Source organism: Echinops telfairi, unplaced genomic scaffold (genome assembly GCF_000313985.2).
Source record: "Echinops telfairi isolate 266 unplaced genomic scaffold, ASM31398v2 ScPeMD7_70;HRSCAF=299, whole genome shotgun sequence".
In the NCBI taxonomy this organism is placed as follows: domain Eukaryota; kingdom Metazoa; phylum Chordata; class Mammalia; order Afrosoricida; family Tenrecidae; genus Echinops; species Echinops telfairi.
Genome location: NW_022103968.1, coordinates 34,813,991 through 34,834,620, shown reverse-complemented (window position 1 = coordinate 34,834,620; position 20,630 = coordinate 34,813,991). Strand labels below are relative to the sequence as shown.

Below are 20,630 nucleotides of genomic sequence, written 5' to 3'. Positions count from 1 at the left end.
CTACCATCTGCAGAAAGGGTTATTAAATCGCGCTCCCATTTCCAGCCACAAACCCACGGGAAGCCGATTGTCTTCATACACTTCAACCGAAAAAAACCAAACATATTAAATGCAGATGCATATATGAAATGCAGAGTAAGTGCAGAAGTAGAAATGAATATCTGATTATTTTCTGTTAAACCAATGAATTTTTAAGTTACATTTTATGACAATACATAACTTGTGATTGCACATGTTGGACTTGTTATTGTTATTTTAAAACTAACTAATCCAAGATTTGAAATGTGTCTATTTGGATTTCCATGATCATGGAGAGTAAGTGACATAAGCAAAATCTCTGTGAAGTCCTCGGTGGTTTTCAAGGAGCCCTGAATTAAAGCACTGGTTGTCCAAGCTGTATACTGCGAGCACTGACAGGATCCCCAAATACACAAAGCATCCTTCAGAGAGCTTTCTGCTGCCCATCCCCTAACCTAAGTACCCAAACCTCACAGAGAATCCACGCTAATCTTCTCTCCCATCCACTCGTCTTAGGAGCGAATTAGTCTATTTCCACCCATGGTTGAAATCCATTTTAACTGAAGTTCTGTCTTAAGTAAAATCTATTCCACTGAGAGACACGGGAATCGGAGCCCTGGTAGTGGAGTGGGTTCCTCATTGGAGGGATAAGTACAAGGTAGGTGGTTCAAATGCACCAGCTGCTTCTCAGCAGAAAGTGGAGGCTCTCTGTTCCTATAAAGATTTATAGCCTCAGAAACCCTTTGGATCACTATGAGTCAGAATCCCTATGGATCACCGTGGGTCAACTGGATGGCCATGGGTATTCGGGAGGCTGGGAGACACTTGAGAGAAGACCATCATGGTGCTTCTATGTCCATTCTCTGAGTGAGAAGCAAAGAGTCCATTGAAAGGCCTTCAAAACCTTTGTGGACTCATCCAATTATCTTGTCATTCGTTCTCGGGGGAACCTGTGCATTGAAAGCTGTCAGAGAGCTCCTTGCATTAAGAGAACACTCTGCCCTGATACCACGTGTTCTCCAGCCTTTCTCTCTGGACTCTGCAGAATCGAAGACCTCGGTGGGGGTGGCCCGGGAGAAGACGTCAAATGTGCAGGCAGAATCCTCCCATGTCTTTGTCTGCAGCTCCAGGCCCGTGGGTTCTCCGTATGCACAATTAAAGCCGAACTCTCAATGCAGGCGGAGGGATGTCCTGGGGTGGACTTAGGAATTTTCTAAAGCTCCTGAAACATTTTCAGAAACTTGAATAAATGTCTCTTGGCCATTCTTCTGGAGCCGATGGCCTGTAGCTTTCACTCGGCGTTTACAACAGAGACCATGACTCTAAACAGATTCAGAACTTCCTAATGCGAGGGCCTCTTTGATTAAGGCAATAGACACCACGGGCTAAAAGAGTCATGCAAACTAGCTTTGCTTGTTTTCTCCTTCCCACTCACGAGAACAAAGAAAGAAAGGTATTTGCTTTGGAGAAGACGTTACACTCACGAGAACGAAGAAAGAAAGGTATTTGCTTTGGAGAACACGTTACAAATAAGGGAAAATGCTCATCAGAACAATGAAGCATTCACCATGCCCAGTTAATATTAACGTCACACAGATGTCTACTGTGGTGTCCTCGGTGACCTTCCTGCCCCAGAGGGCGGGCCCAGAATGCACTAGGATTGATCAGGATCGTCTTAATCCTATGAGCGGCCAATTACAGAGCAGCCCCTTCTGGAGACACGGGTTTACCGCTAAGCATCTCAGGCGCGCCGGCAGGAAGATGCGTACCTTCAGGAAGATGGTCTGGGTTTTCCCACAGTGTTTGCCAGAAGCGCTCTCACCGCCGGTGGAATAGAGGACCCGGTGGGCCGGGATGCGCGCGTAGGCCAGTCTTTTCTCTCCCCGGATCATCCAGATGATGATGTCAGGCATGCTGTTTTGGGGCTGCTCGCGCCGAGGGGCAGAAAAGGATGGAAAGCTAGGATTAGTCTACATGTTGAGGGAGTAGAGAGGCCGCAGCTCAAACCGGCGGAGAACCGATAGCTAGCATTCTGGCCCAAATTCTTGAGACTCACCTATTCTAGTGCCGCGACTGGGGAGGCTGGGAGGCAGGCTGCAGCCAGCTAGCCAAAGGGATGGAGGGGAGCAGGGGGGGCAGTTTAATCAACTCCAAGCCCCACCTACTGAGCTCGGAGGGTATGTTTTGAAATGCCCCTTCTCTCCCCTCACCTAGTAAGGAGCCCTAGATTAAGCAATGGTCAAGGGCTCAACTGCTAATTTAAAGGTTGGCAGTTTGAACCCACCCAGTGCTTCTGTGGGAGAACCCAAAAAGTCGATGGGGACTCTCAGCGACCCTATAGGACAGGGTAGAACTGCCCCTGTGAGTTTCCGAGACTGTAACTATTTACAGGATCAGAAAGCCCATCTTTGTCCCGGGAAGCGGCCGGTGGTTTCAAGCTTCAAACCTTGCTGATGGCAGCCCAGGCTGTAACCACTACGCCACCAGGCCTCCTCCCTATGGGAGAAAGACCGGGCACTCTCCTCCCTTGAAGAATCCGCAAGAGCTGGAAGACCCTGTCCAGCAGGTCTACTCTGCCGGGCAGGTCACGGGGTTGAACACTGCGTCCTAGGGAGCTAACAGCACATCATTCCTGCATCGTTGGAGCATCGGCAGCCATCAGGCGGAGCAGACCCAGGCGGAGCAGCTCGGATGGTCATCCAGCTCCTGCCCACTCTGACCAAAGCGGGCGTTTGCACGTTCCACGGGTCTGCTGCTTCAGCTCTTGACCTGGAATATTTATGACTGGCCCATGAGAATGATTCTTTATCATCCCAGAGCGGTTGTGGTGGTTGTCAGGTGCCAGGGCATCAACTACGACCCATAGTGACCCCATGCACCACAACGAAACACTGCCTGGTCCTGTGCCATCCTCAGGATTGTTCCTGGGCCCGGGCCACCGGATGCAGCCACTGGGTCAAGCCCTCGCAATGCGGACCGTCCTCTTTTTGCCGCCCTTCCACCTTCCCAAGCATGACGTCCTTCTCCAGCGACTGACCTCTCCTCCTAACATGTCCAGGGTATGTAAGACAAAGTCCTTGTCTCGAAGGAACACGTTGGCCTTACGTCTTCCAAGACAGATCAGTTCCCAATGCAGAATTCCTCTCCTGTCCTGACGTCAGTGACTTTCAGCCCATGACACACTCCCGAGCCTGTAATTCTTTTACTTCATCATCCCTCCGATCGGCTTAGTATGCAAAGTAATGCTCTAGACTCCTCAATCGCACCCCTCCTTGACGCCAGTCCCTAAGAGGCCATGTTCAAGGAGACTCCAAGGCCCACCTCTTCAGACAGTTGCATTAACTTATGAAGCCAGTCCTCCACTTCACTCAAGGCCGATTTCACGTCTGTGTCTCCAGACCTCATCCTCACGGCTGCCGCGTGTATCTGGGAGAGAGACCTGCACCGCAGCTTCTGGATCTGAGTATCGAGGACTGTGATGTTAGGTTTTCCTTCTGCGAGAGGCAAAGTGTATCTAGAGAGAAAGACACGGGTGTGTTAGTGTGGGTACTTTAGAGAAACAAACCCACAGAAACTCATGTATGAGAGAGTTTTATATAAAGGTTAAGTGCAAATCAAGAAAACATCCCAACCTAGTGCTGCCCAAGGCCATGAGTCCAACATTAACCCATTAAGCCATATGTCCAACACCAATCCACAAAGTCCTCCTGCATCTCACAAAACACACACTACGACGCTGAGTGCAGGAGGAAAGCCGAACCAGTGAATGTGTAAGCATCTCAGCACTGGCAGGGGTCTCCACATGGGTGCTCCAGCACACAGGGCTGCATCGGGGTAGGTCCATGTGGCTTCTCCTTGGGGATGTCTTGCAGGAAGTGAGCCTTGCAAGCTGCAGCAGGGAACTGGCTAAGGCAGCTGCACCCTGGTCCAACCATCACAAAGCAAGAGACCTGAGAACTAGAAAGGCGAGGCTCGCTGAGCCATTTATCCCTCCGCCCTTCAATTAACCCCACATGTGTTTATCGGTCAGGTTGGCACAATACACTAACTACATCAACAGGGAAGTAGGGCTTCAGAACTGTCCAATTTACTTAGTTTGCTTTCCAGCTTGCACACCTAACTGGCTCTTTCCTAAATGGCCATGGCCTTGGCAGAGCAAGCCTTCCACCTAGAATCTCCTCTCACTTTGGGTTAGGCAGTTTAGACAAGTTATCAGCAGGGACCAGTTCCTGGGGAAGGACACCATGCCACATTGAGATGGATCGACACCAGGGCTACAACAATGGGATCACACCCAGCAATTGTGAGGAAGGCCCAAGACGAGGCCTTCCTGGGTTGTGTTTTCCACACGGTGCGTATGAGTTGGAATCAACTCCAGGGCCCCTCGCACTCAAGTCAGCAAGGACCCTAGGAGCCCTGCTGGGCACAGGGGCTCGGCCCCCTGCTGCTAACCAAAAGATCGCCGGCTCAGACCCAGGTGGTTCCGTTTGATTGATAGCTGGGGTGCAGGACTTTTTTTCCTGCCAGGGGCCATTTGGATAGTTTGAACATTCACTAGCCCTGCAACATGATCCCTTTTAAAAACTGGCCTGCTGTGTTTGGTCAGACATGTAATGAACTCATCCTCAGAGTGATGGCTGGATAGTCTTCTCTGTAGTGAGGCATGTGACGTTAGCTGGCACTGAGGAGTTCGCAGGCCTTCTGGGGCCCGTGGGTTCGATGTTCCTTCCCTACCCCTGATTTGCAGCCCTAGAAACTCTCTGGGGGCAGTTCTACTTTGTCCTGTAGAATGACTGTGAGTTAGAATCAGTAGCACTGGGTTGGGGAACTCTTATGAGGAAGGCAAGAGGATTAAAATCTCATTGCCTTTGGCCTAAGGTCGCTGGAGTGACCGGAAAGACTATGGAAACATAGCCGCGGCTGAGATACTAGAGCTTCCCTTCTTTTGAGTCTTCGAATCACCGTAGAGACCCACAAAGTGAGAGAGGCGGCTGGGAGATTAGAGATCACTCACTGAAGGGGATTAGCTTGGGGACCTAGGGCAGTTCATGGGTAGGAAGCCTGTGCATCCTTAGAACTTCTAAAGAAATGTGTGTGCCTGGATCAGCGTGCAGTGGACTGAGCAAGAACTCAGGCTTTGGGCCAATGCCCTGGGTACCAATCTTGTCTCCCTCCTTGACTAATTGTGTGAGCCTGACAAAAGTAGCGACTTCATCCCTTGTTTTTCTGTTTTCAAATTTGGGGTAGTGATATCTACCTTTTTGGTTTGCTGTGAGGAGTAAATGAATGACTAGCCAGAGAGGATTTAGAATCCAGCCTGCTGCACAGTCCAGTTTAAGTAGCATTCCCTTCGCGATCACATCATTGCATCATGATCCTCCTTTCAACAGATTCTCAAAGGGGCCCATGAGTTTAAAAACAGTGATGAACCACGTGTGGGGGCCACCCCCCAATTCCCAAGAAGAACTGGCAAGTATAGTGGAGAGACCACAAAGATCATGGGAAACAGCAGACCTGGGACCAGAATCCACCCTCTGCTGCCTGGGCTGCCCTCCATCATGACAGGTGATGGGTCACAGGGCGTCGATGTCACCAACAGCAGATTCTCCCTACCTACAATGCACGGCTATTCTTCAATGGTAGGAATCCCGGAGGGATTTCCCCTAAGGACCAAATTCCCTGCTATAGAAAGCTCAAATATTCCACTTTGATTCTTCAAAGGCAATTTACATCACAAGTGCAAGCAGGCATGTTTGTGGCTTTGCTCAGTAAATTTTACATTTGGCAGACATTTCCCATATGAACGTCATGAGCAAATATTTTTATTTAGTGAGATTAATAATTTAGATGACACTTGAAGGATTAAGTCCCTGCACTGATCCTTTTAAGGCAAAATATATATATACAGAATATCTATACAAAAGTCACAAGCGAGCCCCTCAATCCCCAGAGGTTGACTGTGAGAAGTGAGTCACAGAAAGAGGAAATGCATGGGTAAGTCTGACTCCGGACATCCGACAGGGCATTTCCGCTTATGGGGGCTCTGTTTTCCCATCTATAAAATGAGGAGACGGCAAAAGATGAGCCACTTCTAACATACTCCAAGATCCCAAAGGTATTTCGATGCCAGCTACACGTCCGTTACCAACTTCAGCCACTAGAGGGCGCAAGAAGATAGGAAGGTGGAGGGCACTGGACCAACAGCAAAACACGTCCATGGTTCTTCCAGTGAGAAGGACTCAAGACGCTTTTCCTTTGGAACTTCCCCGTCTACCACTTTCTTGGTCAATATTTAAAATGACTTTGAAATGAATCATTTCCCCTTTGCTTTCCAAAGGCCAGAAGATCTGAGCTGTTCTCCCAAGTCAGGGTTGTGAGAAGCCCTCTGGTTCCTGCCCAACCAGACTACTAGTGGAGACTGGGACAGAAAGTTCACCAGGCATAGTTCAGTAAGCGAACAAGTGGAAAGATTATTTCTAAAAATAAATTTATGAAGTAGGAGCATTGTGCAGAATGCTCCGCCCCCGGGTCTCATTTTCGGTGGGAGCCGGCCGTCAACTTTCTACAGGGCTGAAGGGCACACACGGACAGACGGACAGGAAGCACAAGAGACCTGGGCCACGCTTCCCTTAGACTCCTTGCCCCCAAGGTTGCTGGAAGAGGTGCTTTCTGGAGGGGGCCAGGCTTAGCTTCCTCCTCTTCTGCTTTAGAATTGCCACCCCATCAAAAAGTGCAGCTTTCCCTGGGGGTGCCCAGGGGCAACTCCTAGTTAAGACTGCTCACCAAGCTTGAATAAGGAACCCTGGTGGTGTCGTGGGTGACCGGTCCGTGGGATGGCTAACTGCCAGGTCTGCATTTCGAATCCACTGGCTGCTCGGCAGGAGAAAGATGAAGCTGTCTACTCCCAGCAAGAGTTATACTGTGAGAAGCGGATCTGTCACCGGTCATGATTGGTGGCAGTTTCCTTTGTTTTGCATGACCTGTTTAAGTAGCCAATGTTGGGGGCCAAGTGAGGATGGTCTCCCTGCTCGGGGCGACAGGTCTTGTGTCTTTGTTCTGATTAAGACTTAATAAATGTCTCTCTAGATGTTTAAAAAAAAAAGAGTTATAGTCTTGGAAGGGGCAGTTCTACCCTTTCACAGTGAGGTTTGAGAAGAAGCTTGAATGGTTCAAATTCACTTTTCAGGCCAACACTACAAACCACTCTAGAGGCTCAGGTAGTTTAAGGGAGGAGAGCAGAAGTAGGAATTCTGCGTTACACACAAGAGCACGATACCTGGTGTCTTCTATAACTTCATCTATCAGCTTCCACCACACCTCGGCCAGCTGGTTCGCAGGAATTTTACTTTGCAGTCCTGATTTTAGAGCCTCGATGTTTGATTGCTGAAGAAGTTGGAGGAAGAAGAAAGACTCGATCATTGAGCGTGGTGACCTTATTTTCCATTATTCCTGGGCTTCATTTTGTTTTTGAGGAAAATATACTAAAAGGCTTACTAGCAAAGATATTAGAAGTTCTTCACCCTTGAGAGCACTCCCAAAGCTTTGTGCCATTTATTTTTCTCCAGACTGTCGTCCACATCGAGATCTTTAAGCAACAAATAAGTTTTCCCCATTTGGAACTTTGAAAACGATGTACACAGTTATACATTCAGGGGGGAAATTAAATTAATTATAACCAGCAAGGCTGGGAGAAAAAGAAGCCTAAAGTCAACTATCTATAAAAGCAAATGACTCGAACTATATTTTAAATAAATCTTATACCTAGCTAGAACCTATGCAAATTTTAAACACACCATCTTGAAGATACATCCTCGGTTTAAAGGCAAAAAAGCCAGTCATAAACATATCAAGTTCCATTAATGCAGCCGTTTCTCTGAGTAGTGGATTTCAGGGTTGGATAATGAGCAAAACATGCCGAGGATAACAGGAATTGGGTTTCTCAGTGTTGGAGACAGGAGTCGGAAATACAGAAAGTGGACAGATTAGAATAAACTATAGCACTGGGCTGACATTTGGAGATGTTCTTACAAACCCCAGACTTTCAGTGTATCAGTAGCTACCGACACCAATCCAGTCGTGTGTGGAGGTGTCCAAGCTCAGCTGCTGAGAAGGTCCCGAAGCAGGGAACCTCTAGTAGTAGGAGGCACGTCTAGTGCCCCAACTTGGGCTTTTCAATGTCATTTCCCACGAAAAGGAAACACAGCTCCTTGGAGACATGGGAATTCCAGGGCTGACACAGGAGAAGTATAAGATGAGGCAATGGAAAAGATTTTGTTGTATTAGTAATAATAGTAATTAGTGTAAGAGGAGAAAGTATAGAAGTCAGAAATAAAAATATTCCGTGAAAGGACTTCTCATTTTGAGTTAAAAAATGAACAAACTATCAAGGAAGTACTAAAAAAATATTTATAGTATACTAAAAAAAAAAATTGCATACAAAGAACAGAGTCAGTTTGAAAGGACCCTTCTCTCTGAACCAAATCTGGGGCAATTTAAACATCAAAACTGAATAATGAGATTGTTTCTAGTAATCTTATTTTTTAAATATTTATCTTCTTCAGTAAAATAAAAATTCACGAGTCCTTTCTAATATATAAAATACTAAATAAAAATAAGGAAGTGGAAAGAAAAAGAGGAGGAATTACTGACAAGTAGATGTAGAATTGAGTATAAATATGACCATTTGCAACCATCGCAGTAGAACTTGATTTAAGCAAGAATCACCGATGGATGTTAAAGTTAATGGAGGAACGTTTGATGAGGAATAGTCTACGTGCCACAGGTTGCTTAGTAATTATGAGAAAACAAACGAAATGAAGCAGTATGGGCACCACTTTACCCCAGAAGTCAAAATTATTGTCACAAATCAGGGGATGAAGCAAGCCCAGGGGACACAATGGCTGAGTGCTTACTGATCACCAAAGGGTCAGGGATCCCAACTCGCCAGGGGCTCCAGAGCAGACACCTGGTGATCTGTTCCCTCAAAGATCACAGACCAGGAAGCCCTCGAGGGCGGCTCTCCTCGGCCCTATCAAGTTGCCATGTGTTGAAATTGATCCAACAGCACAAACAGCAACAAAGCGCGACAAAAAAAGAGACAAAAGGATGTCATGTGCATCCTGGTCTGCAGTTGTTGGGTGCCAGGGAGTCAACTCTGACTCACAGTGCCCCCACGTGACAGAGCAGAACTGCCTCGCTGTCCCTCCACAGGCAGGCATCTCCGTAGTGTAGTAGGTTATACGTGGGGCCGCTGACCCTAAGGTCAGCAGTTTGAACTCACCGTGCTCTTTGGGGGAGAAAGATGAGGCTTGCGCTCACATAAAAATCTATTCTTCGGCCTCAGAAAACCTAGGAATCGTTCTACTCCACCCTGAGTTAGAACTGATTTTATGGCAGTGGCTTCCGCAGGGACAGAGGACAAAGGCCCCTCGGCCTTTCCGAGAGTGCAGCGCTCAAAGGGAGTAAGTAGTCAGCCTCATCTTTCACCCATGGCGCAGCTTTGGGGTTTGAACTGACGCCTGAGGCGAGCCACCCAACAGGTAACCAACTTGGTGGTGCGGAGTGGGGAGTTTGGGTTGACGTTTGGCACTCCTAATGGGAGCGGATGTCTTTTCTTTAACATGTTATTGGGAGCTTTCACAGATATGATTACCATCCATAGATGTATTCTTTATGAAGGAGATTGCCGGCTCCTTCTTCTGTGCTGGGTGGATTCAAACCACCAATCTTTCAGTTAGCACCCAAGCCCTTAACGGTTGTGGCCCCCGGGGCTCCTTCTGTCACTTATCCTGACGTCATGCACACAAAGGACCCAGAAATGGCCACACCATCACGTCCATGTTACTCATGACAAAACTGTCCAGCGTCTATGTCATCAGAAACACCACACAAAACGAGGTCTTTCCCAGACTATCAAAGACACAAAGCAAAGACGGACAGAAGAGCCGTCCTCAACGGGAGGGGAACCAGGAAACACGGCAGCTGACTACAGTGGGTGGCTCTGGGTGGCTTTCTGATTTGGAGACAAACATAATCGTGGAGGATCTTATGGGGGGGGGGAAATTGACACAATGTGCATAAGAATCGGGGTTGTCATGATTACCCTCCTCGGCAGGGATCTACAGCAGTCAGTGCACAGCACGACGGGGTTCATCTTGTTGTTAGAGTGGCTCACTTTGCTCGACCCGCGGCACACACGGCACACACAAACGGGAACAGAAAGCAGATGTGAACCCACCCGCCTCCTGGGCCTATTAATAGACATCTTATCTAGGCAAGTGCCCGTCCAGGTACACGGCTGCATTGCCCCACTTCCCTGCAGTTAGGTATGGCTGTATGACTGGATGCTGGCCAAGGAAAAAAGAGGAGAAATCATGAGTGACGTTGGGAGATTTCCCCTCGAGGGCAATGTCGGCTACATTGTCTTCCCTCCCTCGCTTTTCCTCTTCCCTCGGGCTGAAGGGTAGATTTGATGTGAGCTGTCTTCTACCACACAGGTAATAATGAGGCACGCTGGATGGCAGAGCAAAAGGGGGAAGGTTCTGGGTCCCTAACAGGACACAGCCTCCAAACCAGCCTATCACAAAGCACATCCCCTTGATCTCATTGACTCGTTGATTGTGATTGTCGCCCTTGCTCCGCCTGGTGAAAGGGGGATGTAGACAGGATCAGCTTACCAGCCGGTCCACCATAAGCAGGAGCATGTTGACTGCATCCAGGCGATGGCTAATATCCTCCCAGTAGGAAGTCAGGGTGACAACTGGCTTCGTGTGGGCCCACGACAAGTAGTAGTAGTAGTTCCCTGGTGCAAAACACGAGACAGGGAAAACCAGACATTTAGCACACACAATGCATCCATTCAAGAGCTGTGCCATCGGGGCTATGGATTAATCCAGTACTTGGGGGATTTTGCGGTTTTCGTTTTACGAGACAAGCAATGGGGGAGAGCGCAAAGTTCTTTTTCATTAGGCCTGCTTTGAAAATTTCTCTCAAATACCCTGTACACTGAGGACAACCTTGAGATCTTTAACGAGTCCGGGCTCTGCGTCTGAACATCAATGATGATTGCGCAACAGGGCAACAGAAAGGAGAGGCCATAAGAAATCAGGAAAATTTAGACACTGTGATCCTAAAATAGATATTTTTGTTGGAAATGGGGTGCGAGAAAATGATTTAAGATTCTTGAAGAGCTTTAGCTGGGCACATGGTATGACCAGGGAACCATTGTGGTTAAGAATGAGCTGATGTTTTCTAGGGCATGGTGTATTTTAAAAACTGCTTATATAAAAAGTTTATAAGGCAATGCGACACCTGGACCAGAAATTCTCTGTTCTCTATCTCCTCAAAGCATCTGACAAGACCTTCATTGGGCCCTCTCATACGCTGAAGTCTACGATGATTCATCCCACGGGCTATAAAGCAGGAATGTTCTGTTCATGTTTGTTCAAGGCAGTAATGATGTCCCGAGGCAACGCTGGTCAGAGTGCTGGTGAGTAAGAATGACCAGAAGTTCAATTTTCCAGTGCCTAAGCCCATGCCCCATCCACTCCAACTACTCGCCCTAAGATTCAGGGCCTGGTAGGGCAGAGGTGGGCAGGGAGGGGCTCTTTCGGGAAGCCGGGTGTTCACCAGATTCACCATCAGATGAATTCCCGAGGCAGAACGGGGCAGAGAGCCTCCAACTTTGACAGGCTTGGCCAGAAACACAGGTGACTGAACTCCGACCAGGCTCTCTTCCTCATGCAGCCTTTTCCTTTCCACTAATCCTATTCCGGAGTTCCTGGAACGTACCAAAGGTTCATGGTCTCGGCTGTTAACTAAAATTTGGAGATTAACCTTGGAGGACCTGGTGATCTACTTCCAAACACCAGCTCTTGAAACCCGTATGAGGGGCAGTTATCCTCTGACACACATGGAGTCGCCTGAGTCAAGGTGGACTCAACTTCAACTGGCTTTTTGGTTAATCATAGACTGGGGATTACGCGCATCCATGGGAGAAGCTGGTGCGTGCTTCGGGCCGGCAGCACATTCTCTGTAAATGTGCACAAGAGAGAAGGGCTGGGGTCATTCTTACCATCAAATATGGCGCGGCTGTACTGAGTCGTTGACGCCAAAGGCTTACAAGTCGTGTCAAACTTGTTGCCGTAGTTCCCGATGCTGACTTCAAACTGAATGGCCTCGCCAACATCTTGCAACATGGTGGCAGAATGGAACACGGCGGAGAGGCAATACTTCCGCCTTCGTTGATATTTCTACAAAGTCAGACAAACATAAAGCTCAGCTTGAACCCCCTTTGCCCATATTTACATGTGGGTTTCCAGTAAATAGAGGAGCCCTGGACGTCCAGTGGTGAAGAGTTCGACTGCTGACCGAGAGGTTGGTAGCTTGAACCCAGCAACTGTTCTATGGGAGAAAGCGGCGGTAGTCTGCTTCTCCAAAGATTGACAACCTTGGGAAGCCTATGGGCAGTTCTACTTGGTCCTACAGGCTTGCCTACAAGTTTGAATGGGCTCAATGCCCGGAAGTTTGGCCGATGTAATTCTGAACCCAACAGTGTGTCCTGAACTCAATACCAGTGGAGAATGGTCTTGAGCCTGCAGTTCCCCTTGTACTCATATAAGGGGGCTTCGAAAAGTTTCTGAAAAAATACCATTGTCCTTGCATTCAAGGTCCCCCTGAACTTTCTGAAGCCCCAGCCTACAAGCAGGCAAATCTATTAGTGCCAGTATTTTATTTTTAATCATGATCTTGGGGGCTCGTACAACTCATCACAATCCATACACACATCCCTTGTGTCAAGCACATTTGTACATTTGTTGCCCTCATCATTCTCAAAACATTTGCTTTCTACTTGAGCCCTTGGTATCAGCTCCTCATCTTCCCCTCCTTCCCTGCACCCGCCCCCCATGAACCCTTGATAATTTATAAATTATTATTTTGTCATGTATTTTTTTTAATGAGTAAAAGAAAATTTTTGAAAACAAATATCCCCAAATAGGCGACTGGTTAAACAAATCGTGCAGGGCTTTGCAAGTTCATGTCCATTCTAATGTGCACGTAAGACTCTCCTGGCAATCCTGTTAACATGGAGAATCAGATTAAGTCTAGTGGGGGCAGAAATGCAAATTCTCAGCAGGAGCCAAACTGGAGTCACTTGAAAGCCCAGAAATTACGCTATGTCCACATCATGGACAGCGAGTTCATAGAAAGGAGGCGGTAGATCCACAGATGCCAACATGAAAATAAAAGTTGATTTTTAATTAATCCACTTTTTAATATTATCTACGTGTAGAAAACCTGGAAGACAATGAACCAACTTGTTCAGAGTTATGATGTTGGGGCAAGTAGAGGAGTATGGTGACCTTTACTTTTTAACTCACATGTTTCTGTATGATTTCAAGTCTTTAAGCATCATAATTTTCTAATTAGGGGCAACACTGAAGATCTTTAATGTCATATTTTAAAATAAGTGAAAACAGGTGGACGTTTCTTTGCAATAGGAATCAAACATCTTTTCACATTTTCTCTTCTTCCTTTCATTACTAGTTACTATAGGCATGGGGGGTGGGGGACGAGGGAGTTGAAGACGGGGCCCACAACCATACCCCTAAGGATCCAGCGAACAGGACTGACCATGAACCCTTCAGTCCTTCCCTCTGTGGGCGCATCAGATCTCCTGAAGTCACCGCTGGCCCAGGAGCCCTTGCTCGCCATCATGCCGCCTTTCTGAGCCACATCCCTACTGGCCTTTGGTAACTCTGCCTTCTTCCATCCGTGAGAGCTACGCAAAGGCTCTCGAAACCGCACTTCATACGTATCCTCACACCTACCGTTTAACGTTTTCCTATTATCCGCGTCCAGCATTAGTTCTGGAACCCCAGTGGTATCCGGTTTCTCTGTCTGCTAACCCGCTTTGGGGGTCAGACATCAGCGGCTACTACAGCCTAGCCCCACTGGCCATGCGCACCACAAGTGAACTTGTGAGAACCACACATGATCATTCTCAAATGGCTTGAGAAATTTCTCACCCTAGGAAATCGAGTTTGAAAGCCCCTGGAGAAGGAGGTCTCAGCTTTGTAGTCTTGCGTTTTTGTGCTTCAGAGGCCCCGTTGGGGGAAAATTCTGGCACATGACTTGTTGTACCCACGGCTACCTAGTGACCAGTTTGTGTCACACAATCTAAGTAGTAAAGTAGGACATGACTAGGAGACTAATAAAAATTAGTATCTCGAGGACAGAAACAAAAATTACTTGGTCCCTATAGGGTATCTGAGAGGAGCCCTGGCATAGTGGTGATGCATTGGGCCACTAACCACAAGGTCGGTGGATTGGTACGTCCAGCCACTCTGCAGGAGAAAGACGAGGCTTTCTACTCCCGTAAAGAATCACACTCGCAGGAACCCACAGGGACAGTGCCACCCTGTCCGACAGGGCCGTCATGAGTCAGCATCGACTCCATGGCAGGGAGTTTGGTTTCTCATGACACTGATTGATGCCCCTCTCCTCAGTACCCTGCCAGACAGTGGCCTTTAGTCCATAAAATGAATCAGAATACCATGTGGAGGCCCTCCAGCAAGGATGAGGCAAGAATGTGGTCATTCACCTCCAGAAGTGGTCAGACGACTGTTTCGAGAACCGTGGACAAGGCCTGCAGCATGGGGCCTGGCATCCCAAGATTACAAACTTTCCATCTTGGCGACGGGGCTGTTCTCTGGCATATTCTAGTAGAACCTCCAGGGAGAGTTTCGTCAGAACCCCCGAGGGTCAAGGCTTTTCTACAGGCGTTCTAAAATATTGCCTTTCCACTTGAGCTGTGCACTGAAATTCTACGTATATTTATTCCCTGGGCCCGGCCGCCACGATTCTACTAGGGCACTGTGAGTTTCAACACGTCCCTGCGGAGGCCCAGGTGGAAGGTGGGAAAGCACTGTTGTACTGGCGCTTGTGATGGAGGTGAGCTTGGGGGCCTTTTGACCACTTCACTCATTCGAAACTCCCACCACGGAGCCCCTCAGACTATCCATCCTTCAGGCTTGCTGTGGCAATTCAGGGTTGGAGTGTGAATTGTTGTACAAAAATGACAAAGTAGGAAGGGATTTGGATTCGTTAGAATTGACATTGCCAACGTAACTTCTTCTTTGCAAACAACCCAGGGTGATGGCCGAGCATGAGCTGAAAAATATGACGCGTACTCCGGGGCCTGAGTCCGGGCCCAGAAGGAAATTGTTGCTGTTAGTTGCCGTTGAGTTGGTTCCGACCCATGGTGGTAGTCACCTGGCAAGGTAGGGGTGGGTAGGAGGGACAGGGGAGGCACCTTGAGGTTGGGGGAGGATGCAGCCTCTGTATGGGCTGTGTCCTGAGCATCTCCACATGGGCAGTGGTACCCCCTGGATCCTGGCACGCAAAACTGGCATCATCGCCAGCACAAGTCCTGATAGAACCACTACCCTGGAAGGTCTGGGCTCTAAGAACAATGATTCAGGCTTCAGCCATCACCACAGTTCTCACCAGCCCCAGAAGGAGCTGCAACGTGGACCATTTTGCATCTCAGCCGTCCGTGAGGAGCGCCCCAGCCGTCTCTCTATTGGCTCACCTGCCTCAGAGCCAGGTGGCCAAAGACTAGAGCCGCTGAGACTCCTGCCTTGACCCCACCCCTTCCCTCTGCTCTTCTGAAAGAGGCCGAGAGAAGAACCAAGAAAAAGTACTATTTGAGAGGTTTGGAGATTCAGCTTTTTCCGTGTGCTCCCTTAGTAGTCTTGGGGCAAAACTGCCTAGCACATGGGAAAGTTAAAGAATGTAAATTATAGGGTATAGTAGAGGCGGGTGCTTCTTTGATTATGCAGGGCCCTGGGCTCGCTCGCTCTCTCTCTCTCTGATCATTGGTTGCCAGTGCACACACTAAACAGAAGTGGTCTAAAGCCGCTTCAGAGAAAAATCTGACCAGGTAGATGATTTTTGTCAAGCAGAATATTGATAAGGAGAAGCAGATGGCTGTGGGCACATAGGCATAAAGTGTTAGAGATCAGGGACAAGGAAACTATGTGCCAAAGAAAACTACCCTGCTGGTTAACCAAGGTGGTTGATGAGTCGGGAGCTGGGGGAAGAATGTGAATGTGATCCCGACCCGTGGGGGAATCTCAAAAAAGGTTCTGTTTGAGCAAGGGAGAGAATGCAAGTTGATAAAAGACTCCCAGATATGTTAGATCACATACAAGAAGATTGGACAAGAAGAGGGGATCCCGAAGCAGAACTCAGATCCCAGGGACAAAGAAGAGGGCCCACCGATGGCCTAGCAAAGGGTGTGAGGGGCCGGATTTGCATCTCCTGGTCACCTTCTTCTACCTGCCCGATGCCTATCATTCCAGTGCCCAGGCTGGATGGGGCTGCATTTCTTGCCCTGTGGACTTGACCAGGCCCGTTTGGGAGCTCTAGGGCGAGCACTTGGCTCTTTGGCAACCGAGTCGCCCTTTGGTTGCAGCCTCTTCACTAGACCAGAAATCGTGGTTGGCACGTAAGACTCAGAACACAGGGTTTTGAAAGTTGGGTGAGGGTCAGGCCCGGGGACCTTTGCTAACTGGACCAAGATCTTGATTGCATTCTGCCCTTTGCCATGAACGCTTCCTGGCAGGTGATGTGGGTGGCTCAAGCCCTGATATCCCACTCTCTCTCCAGGGTCCTTGGAGGATGAGGATCTTAGCTCCTCTCTTGGTCTTATCTTTGAATGCGGCTGCTCTTCTGGTGTTTTGCTTTTATAATCCACTTTTGTTTTTTATTAAATTGATATGAACGAATTTGCTGTCTGTATTTAATTATTTGGAGTAAAGAAAAAAATAGGATTCTGAGTTGTATTCCATTTGGTAAAAAGCTTTTCCTTTATGTGATTGACATAATAAATGAGTCAGCATAAATAGATTGCTGACTCATTTTAATAGCTTAACATATTTTTTAGGGAAATCCATAACATAAGCATCATTGCCTGTATATGTTTCATTATTCAGAGTGCAGAAAACAGATTTGTTTTGCATTCCAGTTATACTCTGTTGGGTCTCTTTCCCTGACTCCATAATGGCTGGGGGCTGATGAAGGGCTGAGTCCTGCCTTGGGAAGCAGATGGAGTCCGATGGAAGGCCAACTGTGGGAGCCCCAGAGAGCTGGCCTGAGCCGCTCTAAGACGCCCAGTGCCGTGCATTTCCCTACTATTATTCCAGCACTCAGAAAGTCAAAGCTATTTAAAAGTCACAATTTGGTCTCTGCTGTGATGTGGGAAAAGAAGGGTTGGCCCATGCTTGGAACGGCAGGTAAAGAAGAGAATAGCAACAGCCTGAGGAAACTTGTGGGGCCAGGAACAATTTGAACAGCCCTGGGAAAAGCAGAAGGAACCCTAGAGGTGTAGTGATTATGCATTGGGCTACTAACCACAAGGTCACCAGTTCAAAACCACTAGCCGCTCTGTGGGAGAAAGACAAAGCATTCTACTCCAGTCAAAAGTTACAGTCTCAAAAACCCACGGTGGGAGTTCTACTCTGTTCTGTAGGATTGCTGTGAGCCAGGACCAACTCGAGGGCCGTGAGTGAGTGAGTGAGTGAGTGAGTGAGTGAGTGAGTGAGTGAGTGAGTGAGTACAAAGGGGACAGCAGTGAATGGGCTGTTCCCAAAAGCAATTCAGACAGGTGGAACCTGTAAGCATCCTCTGGGATTACCAGAAATAGTGGAGGAGCTGGACTTGGAATTGTTCTGCACTTCCTGCCTTCAAGGAGGAGTGCAAATTCAGAGCTGTCGTAATGGAGACCTTCACGTAAGAACTCCCTCCCTTGCCAGGAAGCTACCTCTGACTATAGAGATGACTAGTCGTGGCACCTATACCCTCTGGGATGACCCTTGTGGTCACCTCCCCATGACGACGCCACCGCAGTTAGCTAGCAAGCTGTTCTATCTGGGGGTATGGTTGTCTTGGCAGTTTTCAGTAGGGTATTACTATTAAAACAAGGTCCCTGGGTGACGAAAATGGCTTGTGCTTGAGATTGGAGAGTTGGATCCATCCAGAGATGCTGCTGAAGAAAGGCCTGGCATCTGCTTCTGTAGAGATCGCAGAGACTACCCTGTGGAGCAGTTCTGATCGCTAACACCTGGGGGCAGCATGAGTTGGACTAGACCTCATGGCAGTGGGTTTTATTAATTTCAAAGAGTGAAGCAAGTCTTATCACCCCAAGGGGCTCGTCTAGATCAAAGGATGCAGAAGGGGCCCTCTCCAATTCTGCTACACCTGACCCTTGGGTCCCTGATGTCCCTGCCAGGCCTCCTTAAGCAAGCCAACCAGCCAGCCCACCACCATGCATTATTTCCATGCCCACATTTACCTCCACAACCAGCAGGTCATCATTTGAAATGGGTACAAGCTTTTTATCTGGCGGCGTCTTTTCAAGAAAAGTGCTTAATTCAACCAAGATCCTGCCTCTGTAGGCAACTCCTTCCCCCTGAAAAGCAACAACAGAGGATTATTCCTCTAAGCGTGAGCAGCGGCAGTAAGAACTCTGTCCCTTGACTAAGTAACTTGTCCAGCGACAAAAAGTTTCCCCTTTCTATGCCTCACCCTCCAAGAGCGAGTCCTTGAGGCGGAGTAGAAAGCATTTGGCTGCTAACCAAAAGGCTGTCTATTTAAACCCTGCAATCCCTCCCTGGGGGATGGGGGTGGTGATTGTAACGATTACGGCCTTGGGGTCCCTATGGGGCAGTTCTTTCTTTTAAAAATAATTTTATTGGGAGCTCGTACAGCACTTATCACAGCCCCTATATACATCCATTGCGTCAAGCACATTTGTACATCGGTTGCTATCATCATTCTCAAAACATTTTCTTTCTACTTGAGTTCTTGGTATCAGCTTAATTTTTTCCCTCCCCTTCCCCAGCCTCCCTCCCCTCCCCTTGATAATTTATGATTATTTTTTTCATGCATGTCTTACACTGACCAATATCGCCCTTCACCCACTTTTCTCTTGTCTGTCCCCCTGGGAGGAGGTTATATGTTGATCATTGTGATCGGTTCCCCCTATTTCCCCCAACCTTCCCCTTACCCTCCTGGTATCCCAACTTTCATTATTAATCCTGAGGGGTTTATCTGTCCTGCATTCCCTGTGTTTCCAGCTCCTATCTGTACCAGTGTACATGCTCTGCTCTAGCCAGATTTGGAAGGTAGAATTGGGGTCATGATAGTGGGGTTGGGGGAAAGCCTTAAAGAATAGAGGAAATTTGTATGTTTCATCGGTGTTATACTGCACCCTGACTGGATCATCTCCAACCCCTGACCCTTCTATAAGGGGATGTTCAATTGTCTACAGATGGGTTTTGGGTCTCCACTCCGCAGTCCCCCTCATTCACATCAATATGATTTTTTGTTCTGGGTCTTTTCTTTGATACCAAAACCTGATCCCATTGACACCTCATGATCACACAGGCTGGTGTGCTTCTTCCAGGTGGGCTGTGATGCTTCTCAGCTAGATGGCTGCTTGTTTATCTTCAAGCCTTTTAAGACCCCATACGCTATACCTTTTGATAGCCGGGCACCATAAGCTTTCTGTACCACATTTGCTTATGTACCCATTTTGTCTTCAGCAATCGTGTTGAGAAGCTGAACATCACAGAATGCTGGGTTATTAGAAGAAAGTGTTCTTGAATTGACGGAGTACTTGAGTAGAGGCCCAATGTCCATCTGCTACCTTAATACTAAACCTATAAATATATGTACATAGATCTATTTCCCCATCTCATAAAAATGTATTTTACATATGTACATGCCTGTATTTAGACCTCTATAAGTGCCTTTTGCCTCCTAGTTCTTTCCTCTATTTCCTTTTACTTTCCTCTGTCCCACCATCATGTTCGACCTTCATTCGGGTTTCAGTAATTCCTCTTGGTTACATTGCGCTTGATCAAGTCCTACCAGGCATCCTATGCCCTCCTCACTATCGATTTTGGTCACTTGTTGTTCCTTTGTCCCTGGGTTTGTTAACACTCACTTCCTTGCTCCCCTTCCTCCCCATCTCCCATGCTCCACCTCCCAAACCATGGGTCCTGTTGTTTTCTTCTCCAGCTTGTTTATCCTGCCTAGCTTATGTCGATAGATGTGCAGAGACAATAATAAGCACAAAAACAAGACAGGGCAAAACAAAACAACAAATAAAACAAAACAACAACCAATGACCCAAAAAAGAAAAAAAAAGATAAGACTATAAATAGTTCCAGGTCTGTTTTTTGACCTTTAGGAGTGTTTTCCAGTCGAGTCTGATGGGTGCCACTCCAAGGCCCCAATCTCTACTTTTGGTATTCCCTGGGGACTTCATTGCTTTGCTTCCCTTGCTGCTCTGTTGCACGCCCTTAGCATTTCACCGCTATGTGGTGAGGTCAGATTGGCCACAATTGCCACACTGTGCCTCCAGTGTTGTCCCTCATAGCGCTGTGGATCAGTGAGGGACATTGTGTCTTGTTTTGGGGCTGGCCTTATGGTCTCTCTCTGTGCTTTGGCTACTCTGTGCAGGAATATTATCCTCGGGGCTTGGTGGGCCAGAATGTGTTCCACTCTCTCTCCTTCCCTCTTTGTTTGTTCCTGTGTGCTCTGAT

The 20,630-nt window shown here is 47.8% G+C and overlaps 1 protein-coding gene across 2 annotated transcripts in view; it reads right to left on the bottom strand.

Moving 5' to 3' along the window:
- Window positions 1–20,630, bottom strand: part of MYOF (myoferlin) — a 163,596-nt gene that overhangs the window by 62,938 nt on the left and 80,028 nt on the right. For both annotated transcript variants that reach the window (XM_045291587.1, XM_004701066.2), the window contains exons 19-24: window positions 18,374–18,490; window positions 12,092–12,269; window positions 10,695–10,819; window positions 7,295–7,401; window positions 3,340–3,532; window positions 1,788–1,943 (exon numbers count right to left, since the gene is read on the bottom strand). In XM_045291587.1, the coding sequence (XP_045147522.1) occupies window positions 1,788–1,943; window positions 3,340–3,532; window positions 7,295–7,401; window positions 10,695–10,819; window positions 12,092–12,269; window positions 18,374–18,490 (876 nt within the window). The remainder of the gene's footprint in view (window positions 1–1,787; window positions 1,944–3,339; window positions 3,533–7,294; window positions 7,402–10,694; window positions 10,820–12,091; window positions 12,270–18,373; window positions 18,491–20,630) is intronic.